The sequence below is a fragment of the Lynx canadensis genome, chromosome E1 (assembly GCF_007474595.2).
Source record: "Lynx canadensis isolate LIC74 chromosome E1, mLynCan4.pri.v2, whole genome shotgun sequence".
NCBI lineage: Eukaryota > Metazoa > Chordata > Mammalia > Carnivora > Felidae > Lynx > Lynx canadensis.
The window spans coordinates 20,330,844-20,344,633 of NC_044316.2; the positions used below are offsets into that span (position 1 = coordinate 20,330,844).

At 40.8% G+C, this 13,790-nt stretch overlaps 1 protein-coding gene across 2 annotated transcripts in view; it reads right to left on the reverse strand.

Annotated features, from left to right (window-relative positions):
• Positions 1-13,790, reverse strand: part of MYO1D (myosin ID) — a 359,179-nt gene that overhangs the window by 315,661 nt on the left and 29,728 nt on the right. Inside the window, exon 1 of one of the 2 annotated variants that reach the window (XM_030296023.1) lies at positions 768-902. The exons of the other annotated variant lie outside the window; for it this stretch is intronic. Within the exon in view, the coding sequence (XP_030151883.1) occupies positions 768-781 (14 nt within the window). The 5' untranslated portion in view covers positions 782-902. Of the gene's footprint in view, positions 1-767; positions 903-13,790 lie in introns of those variants that run through there. 2 annotated transcript variants of the gene reach the window in all.

A 13,790-nucleotide genomic window follows, 5' to 3' on the forward strand; every position in this document is an offset into this window, starting at 1 on the left:
AAGAGGGCATGGACTTTTGTCTTTTTTGTTTCCTCTAGAGTCAAAAATGGTGCCTGGCATAGAGTAGACACTCAATAACTGTTTGCTGAATGAACAAATGAGTCCACTTATCCAAAATTTAACATCTGACATCATGTTTAACCTGATCAATATTAATTAAGTACAAAAGACAGAAGTCCAAGAATTGCCATCAAATTAGGAGGCCACTTTGGGAGAGATGGCAAATCATTCGTTCGTTTGTTCATTGCTCATTCATTCATTGTCCCAGTCACTGGGAAAACAGCAGTGAACAAACAGATATGGTACCTGCCCTCGTGGAGCAGACACATGATGGTGTCCATTCCCCTGTTCCTACAACCATGATCAAAAGGTGCCTGTGGGTAAGGTCAGGGTCAGCAAGCCCCCAGTTTTGCAAGCATGACCCTCAATTCCTTCTTCCCCCTTACCCAGTTCTGAACCCATGAAGCAATCTGTCATCGAGACCTCTTGGGTCTCCCTCAGGTATGCATGCTATGCGATCAAATCCCCTCATTCCAGTAACACTCAACTCCCCGTCCAGCCAGCATCATCTGCCCCCTGAGAATTAGGATGTTCCCCCAACTTCCATCTTGCCACCAGTCTCTCCCCATCCAGCTGGTCTTACACACCATGGCTGGAGTTATATCGCCCCCTAAATGCACACTACTCCCTTTCCTAAACGTCCTTAATAACTTCCCATTGCCTATAAAGGGGCATACAAGACCCTAAACAATCTGTCCCAAACATACCTTGATAGGCTCATCAAACACAGCTCTGGTTTTCTGCTCCAGATACCATTCCCTGCGTGGCTCCTTGGCAAACACTGATTAATCCATTGTTTAATACTTGACTGAAATGTTACCTCCTCCAATTCCCTGCAGAAGAGAAAGCTGCCTCCTCTGTGCCCTCAGAACATTCTGTTCATACTTGTGCTGTAGCACTGAAAACATTACGCACAGGCTCCTTCGTCACTGTACATGCTCACTGAAGACCATGCCTTACCTACTCTTCGAACTCTACACTTAGCAGAGCACCTACAACAGAAAAGCACTCCATCAATGTCTTGAATACATGAACAGCATCGCCACAAAGGGTTCTCTTATCCCACCCAGAAACCTCTTCCCTGGAATGGCTTCTACCTGCTGATTCCAGTCCTGCTTGAGACCACAGGGAACACAACAAATGCTTTGTCACACAAATGCCTTTCTAATTGGAAAACAGCCATCAGATCCTTTTCGGTATTTTTTTCTCCGAGAGTTCTTTCTGCCTTCTTTCACACTCCACAGCCCAGAGTCTCTTTGCTATCCTGGTTGTGCTTTTTCTGAACATCTTCTAGGTTTATATCCCTTTAGAATGGTGGCATCTAGGGGTGCCTGGGTGGCTCAGTAGGTTAACCATCCGACTTCAACTCATTATGATTTTGCAGTTCATGAGTTCAAGCCCGTCATGAGACTCTGTGCTGATAGCTCAGAGCTTGGAACCTGCTTTGGATTCTGTCTCCCTCTCTCTGCCCCTCCCCCGCTCATGCTCTGTGTCTCTCTCTTTCTCTCAAAAATAAATTAAGAACAACATTAATAGAATGGTAGCACCTAAAACCAGATAAATATCGCTCCTTAGTTGTAGTTAATCCTCTTCAATTAATCTGACCTAAAAGAGAATATTTGGAGATTCACACTAATTGTAGGTTCATATTGAGCTTACTATTGACTGAAATTTACAATTTTAATTGTTATTATTTAGTTTTATGTTTTATTTTGAGAGACAAAAAGAGAGCGAGCAGAAGACGTGCAGAGACAAAGAGGGAGACACAATCCCAAGCAGGCTCCATGCACTGTCAGCACAGAGTCCGACACAGGGCTTGAACTCATGAACCATGAGATCGAGATCATAACCTGAGCCGAAATCAACAGTCAGATGCTTAACTGACTAAGCCACTGAAGTGCACCACCACCCCCAATTTTTTTTATTAAGTAAACTCTACCCCTAATGCAGGACTCAAACTCATGACCCTGAGATCAAGAGTCACATGCTCTACCAATTGACCCGGCCAGGTGCCCCTTGACTGAATTTTTCTAATGTTTGAAGATTAATAGGTTTCATTCTAAAAGCAATGCTCATTAAACATTTTTGTAAACTAAAAATAGGAAGAAAAACTAATCCCACCAACTAAAGACATCTACTGAATAAATTTTGTGAATTTTTTAATGCATAAGGGAGTTTTGTTTCTTTTGTATTTCTCTAACCATATTATTCAAGTTATACATATTTCACATATCATAATCATTTCAAAATATTTCTAGTTGAAAATAAACTGTGATTTATTACACACTGACCATGTGCTATTCTAAAAGTAAACCAGCAAGTTAAGTATTATTATGATTTACAAATGAGAATATTAAAGCTTAGGAAAATGAACTGACTTATCCAAGGCCACACATACAATTTTTTCCCAATTATTTATTTATTTATTTATTTTAAAAGTTTTTATTCTATTTTTAAAGTAATCTCTACACCCAACATGGGGCTCGAACATACAACCCCAAGATCAAGAGTTGCACGTTCCACCGACTGAGCCAGCCAGGCATCTTCTCCATTTTTTTTTATTAATGAGAAATGTAAAGGGGTAATTCATATGAACCATAGAGTCTGTTGAATTTGGACATATGTTATAGACCTCTGTAACTGCATAGAGATTAACAAAGGAAATTTTCATCACAGCAGAAGGTTCCTCTGTGCCTTTTCTCAGTCAATTCTCCCGCCCAGGAGTAACTATTCTGATACCTGTCATGATCGACTAATTTGCCTGTTCTTGCAACACATAAATGGAATCATTTAGAAGGTGCTCCTTTGATCTCTCTTCTCTTGTTCACCATGATGTCAGTGAGATTTGTTCATGTTGTTTGTTGTGTGTGTCATTCGTTTGTTCTCTTGCTATTGCCACACAGCATTCCATAACTTGTTTAATGCATTCGCCTGTTGATGTACGTTTGGATTGTTTCCAGTTTGGGGCTACTTTATTATTATTATTATTATTATTATTATTATTATTTTGAGAGAAAGAGCACATGTGCACATGCAGCAGGGGAGAGGGACAGAGGGACGGAGGGAGGGAGGGGGGGAGAGAGGGAGAGAGAGAGAGAGAGAGAGAGAGAGAGAGAGAGAGAGAGAACTCTCAAGCAAGCTCCACGCCACCAAGGGTGCAGCTCAATGGGGCTTGATCCCAGGACCCTTGGACCAAGACAGAGCAAAATCAAGAGTCAGACCCAGGCGCCCTGGGGCTACTTTGATTAAAGCTGCAAGGAACAACCTTGTTTATGTCTTCTGGTAGACACTTGAACTCATTACTCCTGAGTATATACCTAGGAGTTAGAAGTGTTGAATCATAGGACAGGTGTATAGTTGGCCTGGGAGATACTGAGAAAGGTTTTCCAAAGTGACTCTCCCCAGCAATAGGTAATGAGTTTACCTGCTTCTTATCTTCATCAATATTTGGTTTTTTAATTTTAGTTACTCTGGGGAATGTATCATCTGGTTTTCTTTTAAAGTACCTTTTTTTTTTTTTTTTTTGTAGGAGTCCCTTTTATGTTCTGGTTGTAAGTCTTTTATCAGATATATATATTGTGAAAATCTTTTCTCCCAGATGTGGTTCATATTCATTTTTAATAGCTATGTATTATTCTCTCAAGTAGATAAGTCATCATTTATTTTTCTACTGCTGGAGGTTTAGACCACTTCTAATTCTTACTGTAATTAAATGCTTTGATGACCATCTTTTAAAGCTCTATCTGTACCTAAAATGTTTCCTTAACCTAGATTTACAAGAAGTAGAGTTGCTTAATGTATATGACCATTTGGTATTGATATACACAGAGCCAAAAAGCTTCAGAATGAACTCTATCAATTGATGTTGGTACTCAACAATGCGTGAGAATATCCATTCACCATGTCCTCACTGACTCTGGCTTAAAAAAAAAAAAATTTTATCAGTTTTATAGAAAAAAATTATCAGTATTTTGTTGTTTTAATATTTAGTTCTGTGACTACTAGTAAAATTAAAAAATTTTAATTTTGCTGTTTATACTTTACTTTTACAAATGGTCTGTTCATTTTCTGCATATGCATTTACCTATTGGGGTCTTTAGAATTGTTCTCATTCATTTAACATATTAACCTTTTTCTTTTCCTTTTATATATATTTAATATACAATATATGTGATATTTTTAAGATATTTTTATTTATTTTATTTACTAGAACCATTTCCTGGGATGTAATTTGCTTTGGGCTTTTAAAACTTTTATGTGGTCAAATCTGTAATCATGCCCTACCTTAGAAATGTCTTTTCTTGGGGTACCTGGGTGGTCTAGTTGGTTAAGTGTTTGACTCTTGATTTTGGCTCAGGTCATGATTTCATGGTTTGTGAGTTCAGTTCGTGAGTTCGAGCCCCGCACTGACAGTGCAGAGCTAGGTTGGGATTCTCTCTCTCTCTCTCTCTCTCTCTCTCTCTCTCTCTTTCTCTCTCGCTGCCCCTTCCTGGCTCGCATGTGCACACGTGCAAGCTCTCTCTCTTAAAATAAATAAATAAACTTAAAAAGTCTTTTCTCTACAATATTCTGTATTTATATACTCTATGAGTATTTCTCTGTAAATATTCACATCCATTTTCTTCCAGTTTTTAAAAATATTTAACTCTTTAATTCCTTAGCAACCTTTTTTGAGGGTTTTGTACTGGACTCATCTCTAAATCTTATCTTTTCCTAAACTGATAGCCAGCTGTGGCAGTACCATTTATCAAGTAAATATTCCTTTCTTCTTCGGATGTATGATGCATACTTAATCACTTATTAAATTTTTATACATGCAGCAGTCTCCTGGGCTGTCTTTTCAGTTCTTTCAATTTGTCCTTTTATTCTTGCTGTATTGGGGAACATCTATAGCCTTATACAGACATCGCATACAGCCTTATAATTATTTCATTTGGCCAATATTCACTGAGCACCTGCACTGTATTAAATTCTAGGATTAAAATGGTCAACCTGACACACCTGGTCTCTGTCCTTATGGCACCTACGGGCTGGTAGGAAGATGGAGACAAGTCAATGGGCAGTGACAATAGTGTGTGATATGGATGATAGGATATGCACAGGGAGCTAACGGGCCCCTAACCTGGAGCTGGGGAATGAGAAAATGGTTCCTGGAGGGGTGATGTCTTGTGGCTGAGGGGGAGGTGTGCTAGAAAGCTCTGCGTTAGCAGAGGCTGAGAGCATTTCACTGCGAATGGAGCACGAAGGTGGCTGAGGCTGGACTCATGCAAGACCTTCAGTGGGTTCATCCTTTATCCTGAGGGTGAGGCAAGCCACTGAAGAGTTCAATCACGAAGATAAGCATTTTAGAAAGACTACTTGGCTATAAGAAGATGAAAAATACTTTACTAGAAGAAGTCAAGAGGACAGCCAAGAAGCTACTTGGAGTACCAGTGGTAGATTAGATTATATCCTGGTTCCATACTCTTCTCTTTCAAACTTTTCTATGCCACTATCACATATTTATTTTTTCCATATTAATTTTGAAATTACTTAGCCAAGTTCCCTCCTGTACACCTGACTCCACTCCAATCCAATTGGGACTTTATTTTAACTTACATTAAATGTTTAAATTAACCTATGAAGGGTTACAACTTCATATATTGTTTCCCTTAAGGTTTTTGAAATAATTGCTGCTGAGCCATATCTCCTTTTGTGATATAATTATGCAAAAATAATGTATGGTTAGCAAAACAAAAATGGAAGGGAAAAAAGGCAGGACAGCAGAGTCTTAATTTTGACCATAAATACAGGAAATGTCAAAAACCAAAGAGAAGCAAAAGCAGGGAGGACTAAGCTGTAAGCCAAGAAGGCAGGCCCAGCTGTTGGAGAGAGCCAGATGGACAGCTGTTTTTTTTTTTAAAGTTTATTTTCAGAGATAAAGAGAGAGATTAAATGGGGGAGGAGCAGAGAAAGAGAGGGAGGGAGAGATATTCCCAAGCAGACTCTGCACCATCAGCACAGAGCCTGATGTGGGGCTCAAACCCATGAACTGCGAGATCATGACCCAAGCTGAAGTTGGATCCCTCAAATGACTGAGCCACCCAGACACCAGTTTTTAAATTCAGTGTTAAACAGAGATATGCCTACATCCCAATGAAGAAAGAACCTTATTTTTACAAACGCCATGCAATGAATAAAGAAAAAAACTTCAGCCAGAATTGAAAGCATATGGACGCTTACCAAAATAGCTAGAAGCCGTAGTAGTGGGGTCTAAGAACCAAAGGCACGAGGAAGACCCTAGGAGAGACTAATGCTTTAAAAATCTGGGTCGAGCTACATGGAGTCACACACAGTTGCTAACCACTTGTAGTCTGGTCTCTCACACCAAAGCAGAGTGAAGCACCAAACCTGGAAATTCTGTGACAGACAACCAATCGGGGTAAAGGGCTACCTTCAGAGAAGGAAAGAGAATGAAGGAGAACCTCAGAGGAAGGAGACTGACCCTGTGAGAAAGAAACTGACCCTCCTTATAGTTTTCAGTAGTGATAAATAAGAATGAATACATAACTCTGCCAGCGGACAACAGAGAAACTGCCCATGTTGTTATGCCTGCATATTTATTCTCAGGATTTTTGAAGCATTTTTTTTTCACAAGAGATTTGTTATTCTGAAGATGGCCTGAGTCTTATTTTCCAATATGAATGCTGAGATATGTAATTCAAGTCGAAATATGAGAAACTGGAAGCTTTCATGCTCTGAAAAAGCTCCTTGAGTGAAAATGCCAGAAAGACATAGTTCTCATGCACTTTCCTTTCCAGGGCGCCCATTCAAAAGTTGTCTCCTTTAGAAAGAAAGAATATTTACTTAAGACTTTGTTCTAGTTACAATCTGCTTCTTAATCTTTTTATCTGCGCAGAACATAATTCCTTCATTCGGGAGATGTTTACGACACTCCAAGGCACGGGGGCTATAATGATAAAACGGCAGATGTGCTTCCTACCCTCTTGGGACTCACAGTTCAACAGGGTATACAAATAATTAGATAATTAAGAGTACAGGGCCCAGGGTGTTACCGGAGCACACGGGAGGAGCAGCTGGGAGTTCAGGAAGGCAGCTTGGAGGAAATGACATCTACGGGAAGGTTATGTCGATATCTCACAGGACCTACAGACTGGGACTCAAGCAAAGAACTGGAACCAGATACTGGAACAGGGTGACCCCACCTGGGTGTGGGTTACAGGTGTGCTCTCCCAGAACACTGTAGAACACAGCTTCCTAACCTGTGCTCAGATTACAGGTGTGCCTACCAGCCATAAGCGCAGCCTTATCCATTTCCCTCAACAGGCAGTACTGATATTACCATTTTCTATGTGGGTCATGACACGAAAAGGGCTGGGAATCACTGCTTGTAAAATAAGCTCAGGGAATGCTGTTTTTACCTTTCTGCTATAATCGATTCAAATTCATTCACACTCTTCTCTCATTGTTTTCTCATTGCTATCATTGTTTTCTACTCTCCAATCTTCACATAGAACTTGACTCCCAACAGTTCCAAACATGTATACATTCTGAATTTCAGCCACCAAAAGAGAGAGAAACAGGATTTCATTTCAAATACAAAATCCTGGTGAAGAACGGTGATTGGTCCAATTCAAGTCAGGTGTCCACTCTTGGACCAATCAACGGTGGCCAAAAGGAGGACTGCCTTGTATTTATGCTGTGGTTCCCAGAGTTATACTTGACTAGATTGGAGGGGGGCTGGTCCTAGTCTGGTAAAACACCAGGTGACCACTGCAAGATTTGAATACTGAAGGAAAAGATGCAGGAGAGAGGGCAAGGACTAATATTCAAAAGAGAAAAGTCATAATTGAGAAGTTCATGTCCCTGTGAGGATGAGAAGAGACAGGACCTGTGGACAGGGAGGATGGGACTGGCCTAACAGAGGAGGATGAGCACATCTTCTACTGAGACAGGAGGGAAGGAGGAGAGAATGGGTGCAGACGTGCCAGCAGGAATGGGCATTCAGGTCTGAAGAAGTACTTCTTTGAATAGCAAGACGGAAATATGCGGATAATGGAAAGAATATGAAAAAGGTACTGCACGAAATGGGAGAAAGAAGCCTAGGATACAGCCGAGGAGGATATCCCAGCAGATTTAAGACAAGTGAGGTTAGCAAGTGTAAACTTATTGACTAAGTAGCCTAATTTTCTCCAGCAAGGCTCAGCAGCCCTTGTACTGGGTCTATCATAAGAGCAAATAAAAAAGACCAGTTTGATAGGTCCAGGGCTTGGCTTTTACCAGGCAAGGGTCCCTGAAATGTAGTGTGATGATGCAGTTCAAGGTTGAGAAGACAGATGTGATGGAGTACGAGTTGATAATCCTGAGTCAGGAGGAGAAGTGGGACGCAGTGTGGGAGTACCAGGGATGACATTTGGGGAGATGACGAAGAGTACAAGGAATGTGAAGCATAAGAAGTTTAGGTGGCTGTAAGTTTTCTGAGACAGTTAAGTCCAGCAGTGCCCCAGTGGACAGGACTCACATGGGCCCTTTAGAAGTCAGATTCACACTGGACTGATGGTTTCTCTAGTACTTTTGTTGGTCAGAAATACTCAGTTAGGGGCACCTGGGTGGCTCCATCGGTTAAACATCCAACTTCGGCTCAGGTCATGATCTCACGGTTCATGGGTTTGAGCCCCACATCGGGTTCTGTGCTGACAGCTCATAGCCTGGAGCCTGCAGCCTGCTTTGTATTCTGTGTCTCCTCTCTCTCTGCCTGTACCCTGTTTGTGCTCTGTCTCTCAAAGTTAAATGTAAAAAATAAAATAAAATAAAAATACTCAGTTATTCCTCCAAGTCTTTACACACTTTACACACTTAAGGGGTCACTCTCTCTCCTCCTCTCTCTTGCCCATATCCCCTCCCCTTCTCCTGCTTTTTCTCAGGTCAGATGATCTACTCCAGTCAGGGGAAGCTGTATGCTATTTCCAAGATATTGCTGGCACTCAACCTTGCACCCATGGTGTTTTCCATGCCTTCTCCTCACTCTCATTCAGAGTACACCTCCCACGCTATGTATCTAGACCGCAAAATCCCACCAACTTTAAAAACCAGGTTGAGTATCTAATTTCTTCTAGAAAGCTCTCCAAGACTCTACCTGACCCAAATCACTATTTCTTTCAATACATGTTTTTTTTTTTTTTTACTCCACACAGTTAATATTGTTGTTTTATTCCTAATTCTCTTTAAGGGCAGGAATTACTCTTAAATTCAATTTTTAAGCCAAACTGTGTGTGTGTGTGTGTGTGTGTGTGTGTGTGTGTGTGTGTGTGTGTAACTGGAGTCTATGAAATACCTCTGATTTAAGGTACTCAACCAGCCAGGGCACTCGGGTGGCTCTGTCAGGCGCCCGACTTCAGCTCAGGTCATGATCTCGCAGTTTGTGGGTTCAGGCCCCACGTTGGGCTCTGTGCTAACCGCTCAGAGCCTGGAGTCTGCTTCAGATTCTGTGTCTCCTTTTCTCTCTGCCCCACCCCTGCTTGCACTCTGTCTCTCAAAAATGAATAAATGTTAAAATATATATATATATATAAAGTACTCAACCAGCCAAAGAAGTAAACTCCATCTTATTCTAAAGCTCATACACCACACTGAGTATTTACAAAGAACAAACTCTGGTGACTGAGGAGAAAATGGAGAAGTGTGTTTATATAAAATGTATTCAAAGCCAAATAACCTGCCAAATCAGTAACGGAATGTTGAATGAATCAAATGGAATGCTTAGTACTGACTACTAGCCTTATGTTTCTTAGTCACTAAATCATGTTTTCTATGTGGTATGCCAAGGAAATCCAGAGTCACTGAATTTTCTATTTCCCTACCTTTTAGGGGAATGTAAGAGATGGAAGTAAGGGAGGAAGAAGCAGTTTACAGATCCAGGAATCAGAACTAAAGGAATGGCAGTGGGTTTCTTCAAGGTAATACAGGCAAAATGTGGGCTCTACAGTTCCCTAACAGTATGTCCACATAAACTTATCTAGCTGAATTTCAAGCTAAGATTAACATGAAAAAAATCCACTAGCAAGGATAAAGCTTTTTTTCCCCAAATGAATATGGCAATACTCATTCTGAAGACATTTTCATGCTCTGCTAAATTAATGTTACTTCCCTATACAGCAATCTCACAATAAATATAAAAATATTAAAAGCACACACACTCTGGGGCTCCTGGGTGGCTCAGTTGGTTGAGCCTCCAACTCTTGATATTGGCTCAGGTCATGATCCCAGGGTTGTGGGATCAAGCCCCACACTGGGCTCTCCATTAAGCGTGGAGACTGCTTAAGATTCTCTCTCTCTCCCTCTGTCCCTCTCCCTGCTCATGCTCTCTGTCTAAAATTTAAAAAAAAAAAAGTTACACACGTCGACTCCTTATTTTACTTCTAGGAATCTATACCAAGAAAAACACACACACACACACACACACGCACACACGCACACACACACACACACACACACACACACAGAGATATTTGTTAGTACAATGATATCTATTTCTTAGCAAAAAAATGAAACCAACTCACCACTAAATTAAATATGCCATTGTATGAAATATAATAACGTGTTAAATAAGCATACAAAACATATGCTGCTGAGTGAAAAAACAAGCTTAAGAAGAGTATATACAGTGTAGTTTAGTTTTTATAAAAACAAAATTTAAAGTCACACTAATATGTATGTATACCTGTATATGTATGTGTATTTAAAGACAGACCTGTACACCAATTAATAATGCCGTGGGGGATATGAATTATGAAAATTTTTTGTATACTCTATATTTATACAATGCTTGAATTTTTAACTTTGTGTAACTATTATGTTTGTAATTAAAAACCTATAGATCTTTTAAGTAGATGTATGTCTATTCACATGTAAAAATATCAATAATACATTTTTAAAAATGCAGGCTAACACAGCATGTTCCCATATTTGTGGGGATTTTATTATTTTTTTAATGTTTTATTTATTCTTGAGAGAGAGAGAGAGAGAGAGAGAGACAGAGCATAAGTGAGGGAGAGGCAGAGAGAGACAGGGACACAGAATCCGAAGCAGACTCCAGGCTCTGAGCTATCAACACAGAGCCCGACATGAGGCTCGAACTCACAAGCCATGAGATCATGACCTGAGCCAAAGTCAGATGCTCAACTGACTGAGCCACCCAGGCACCCCATTTTTAAAAAAAATTTTTTTAATGTTTATTTATTTTTGAGTAACAGAGAGAGACAGAGCGTGAGTGGGGGAGGGACAGAGAGAGAGAGTGGGACACACAGAATCTGAAGCAGGCTCCAGGTTCTGAGCCATCAGCACAGAGCCCGATGCCGGGCTTGAACTCAGGAGCCATGAGATCATGACCTGAGCCCAAGTCAGACGCTTAACCCACTGAGCCACCCAGGCACCCCTCACCACCATATTTGTGTTTTCTACAAAGTTACACATGTATAAGAAAAAGATACCTGAAAAGACACATCAAAACATAGATGGGGTTCCTGGGTGACTCAGTTAAGCATCTGACTCTTGATTTTGGCTCAGGTCATGATCTCAAGGTTTGTGGGTTGCAGCCCTGTGTTGGGCTCCTCTGTGCTGACAGCATGGACCCAGCTTGGGATTCTCTCTCTCCCTCTCTCTGCCCCTCCCCCACTCATGCTCACACACTCTCTCAAAATAAATAAATAAACTTAAAAAAAAACAAACAGGGGCGCCTGGGTGGCTCAGTGGTTAAGCATCTGACTTTGGCTCAGCTCATGATCTCCTGTTTTGTGGGTTCGAGCTCCACATCAGGCTCCGTGCTGACAGCTCAGAGCCTGGAACCTGCTTCAGATTCTGTGTCTCCCTCTCTCTCTGCTCTTCCCCTACTCATGCTCTGCCTTCCTCTCCTTCAAAAATAAATAAACATTAAAAAAATAAAATAATAATAAAATAAATAAATAATAAAACAAACAAACACACACTGGGGTGCCTGGGGGGCTCAGTCATAAGTGTTCGACTTCAGCTCAGGTCATGATCTCACAGTTCAAAAACTCAAGCCCCGCATCAGGTTCTGTGCTGACAGCTCAGAGCCTGGAGTCTGCTTCAGATTCTGTGTCTCCCTCTCTCTCTGCTCCTCCCCTGCTTACACTCTCCTCCCCCTGCCCTCAAAAATAAGTGAACATGAAAAAAAATTAAAACAAACAAAAACATTGACAATAGCTATTCTGGATGGGGAGATTTTGAGTGATTTTTATTTTTGTCTTGTAACTTTCTATCTTGACCATATTTTAAAATGTCGACATGTGTGTGGGGCGTCAGTTAAGCATCCGACTTCGGCTCAGGTCATGATCTCATGGTTTGTGAGTTCAAGCCCCATATCAGGCTCTATGCTGACAGCTCAGAGCCTGGAGCCTGCTTTACATTGTGTCTCCCTCTCTCTCTGCCCTTCCCTAGCTCACACACACACATACTCTTTCTCTCTGTCAAAAATAAATAAACATTAAAAAAAATGGACATATATGTATGTGTGAATTTTTATACATATAATTTTCATTTATCAAAAAATCTGTCAATTTTCACTTTCAAACCTTTTCTTTTTTTTGTTTTTTTAAGTTGGCTGCACACTCAGCTGGGAGCCCAGTGAGGGGCTTGAACTCAAGACCCTGAGATCAAGACCTGAGCTGAGATCAAGAATCAGACACTTACTCAACTGAGCCAGCCAGGCGCCCCTCACTTTCAAACCTGTTTAAGAGCCAGTAAGTTTCAACCACAATTCAACAATAATGAATTATTTTGTCTCCCCATTTAGTCTTTTATCTTAATTTTGCTTTCCTCTCCCTATTTACATGACAGACTATAGGTTTTTCCCCATTAAAAGCAGCAATCAATGGAACAGGGGAAAGAATAGGACTGAGATAAGCAACAAAAAGTAGTTGCTTCCAATTTTGCTATGAAAAAAGACTGCAGTGCCATAAAATGGATAAAGTCCTTTTATATTTTCAATTTATGAGTTTCAAAGAGCTTTTATATCCACGATGGTATTTGGCTCTCAAGTCTATGCAAAAGATAATCCTTACTTTTAAGATAAATAGCCTGAGTTCAGAGATGGTCTCAGACTGGTGAATGACAGTGTTAACTTGAACAATCCAATATGGTAGCCACTGACCACGTGTGACTATTTAAATTTAAGTCAAATAAAATGATATAAAATGTAACATTCAGTTCCTCAGTGGCACCAGTCACATTTCAAGAGCTCAACCACCACATGTGGTTAGTGGCTGCCGAACTGGACAGTGGCAGAGAATATTTCCAGCACCACAGAAATGATGCGATTCCCACTCCAAGAACATTTTCCACTCATGTGGTGGCTTTCTACACCCTTGCTTTGCCCTCTTAAAAGAAAGGAAAATATTACTTGATGATCTTCCTCTAAAAAATATGAATCGCTGAAAAATTATAGGAAAAAAACCTGTGCCAAATTAGGGTAACTGAAAAACAGCTGGTACCGCTCCAGAAAAGCGAGCAGTGGGAAAGGGGTACAAGACGAGCCTGAGGCGTGGTACAGTGATTCGGGGGCTGGTACCTAGCAGTCACTTGCCCTCTTCCTCCTCTGTAACAGAACTAAGACTGCGTTTTGGTATCTTATCCTGCCTCACACAGACTTGGTACCTCAGAGTTCAAGAACTGGACTGCAATGCAACTTGGGCTTAATGAAATGACAAGTCAGC